Source organism: Penicillium psychrofluorescens (assembly GCF_964197705.1).
Source record: "Penicillium psychrofluorescens genome assembly, chromosome: 4".
Classification (NCBI taxonomy): Eukaryota; Fungi; Ascomycota; class Eurotiomycetes; order Eurotiales; family Aspergillaceae; genus Penicillium; species Penicillium psychrofluorescens.
In genome coordinates this window covers 387,554-388,575 of record NC_133442.1, presented here as the reverse complement: position 1 = coordinate 388,575, position 1,022 = coordinate 387,554, and the positions used below count along the sequence as shown (strand labels likewise).

General features: G+C 46.7%; 1 protein-coding gene across 1 annotated transcript; it reads right to left on the bottom strand.

Annotated features, from left to right (window-relative positions):
• Positions 1-303: 303 nt before the first annotated feature.
• Positions 304-750, bottom strand: PFLUO_LOCUS5875 (uncharacterized protein; the record flags this gene model as incomplete). The annotated part of the gene is made up of 1 exon (XM_073783363.1): positions 304-750. One exon carries the CDS (start codon positions 748-750, stop codon positions 304-306), a length of 447 nt encoding a protein of 148 aa, XP_073639926.1.
• Between the last annotated feature and the right edge of the window lie 272 nt (positions 751-1,022).

The following is a 1,022-nucleotide window of genomic DNA, read 5'->3' as shown; positions in this document are numbered from 1 at the left end:
TCGACTCTGTGGTGTGGATGATGTTGAGCGCCAGAAATTAAAATTGAGGAGCTTAAAAAGGAGGGCCTGTGTCTTGATAGAGACTGGATCCTGTGTAGCGGAGCAGCACCTGAGCAAACATGTGTCTTCGGTATATCCTCCTAAATCCGATCGCTGTAAAGGGAGATACAGCGACCCCTTCAAAAGTTGAGCCACAACTTCAGCCTGGCTGTCCACCCTGTCTGCATTGTAAGCAATGGTGCGTTCCAAAAAGTTGTGTGAGGTCTCAAAACGCGTTTGATGCGAGACATCTGATTGTCATAATTAGAGCATGCCTTGTTCAAAGACATTGACCCTACCGTCAGCTTGCATGGCAAGGAACTGTTTCAAGGAATGCAAATACGTTTTGTCCTCCGCTTTAAGGCCATTGTTTTGAGCGATATCGACTTCGACTTCATCTTCTTTCTCCCTAAGCGCCGCTGCTGTGACGAAGTTTCTGCCTTTCGCGTGCGCAATAAGTTCACAGATGCAATCGAGGAATTTCCGACGGAGCACGTCACTATTAGCTGTCAAGTGCTGAGCGACTAGGCTATCAAATTCTTGATCCTGATCATCATCAGAGTCCGATCCGTCATCATCACTAATTTCCTGGTCAGACTGCAGTTGTTTGTCAGATGCCGTCCTGGTATAGGGGTTGAGGAGCGATAGGATATGCGATGCCCAGACAACATGAACCAACTCGTCTGAAACTTGGAGGCTTGAAGAGTCCATGACCATACATTAATATAGAGAGGGCAAGGGGCGTCAATGATTGTAACACAAGCTTGTGGCTCTTGCTCCAGCTCGATATCTATAACCGAAGATGGACTCTCAGGAAGCACCAAGCGCTCTGCAGGTAAAGCTGCCCGAGGTGCAGAATCGAGAGGTTGACACTTGCCACGTCAGACGTTGCATTGCTTGCAGTCTTGGCTTCTAATTTTAGGCAATTGTATCGGTCTTACAATTTTATGAAAAGGAATTGGTATTATTACTGGTAGATACAT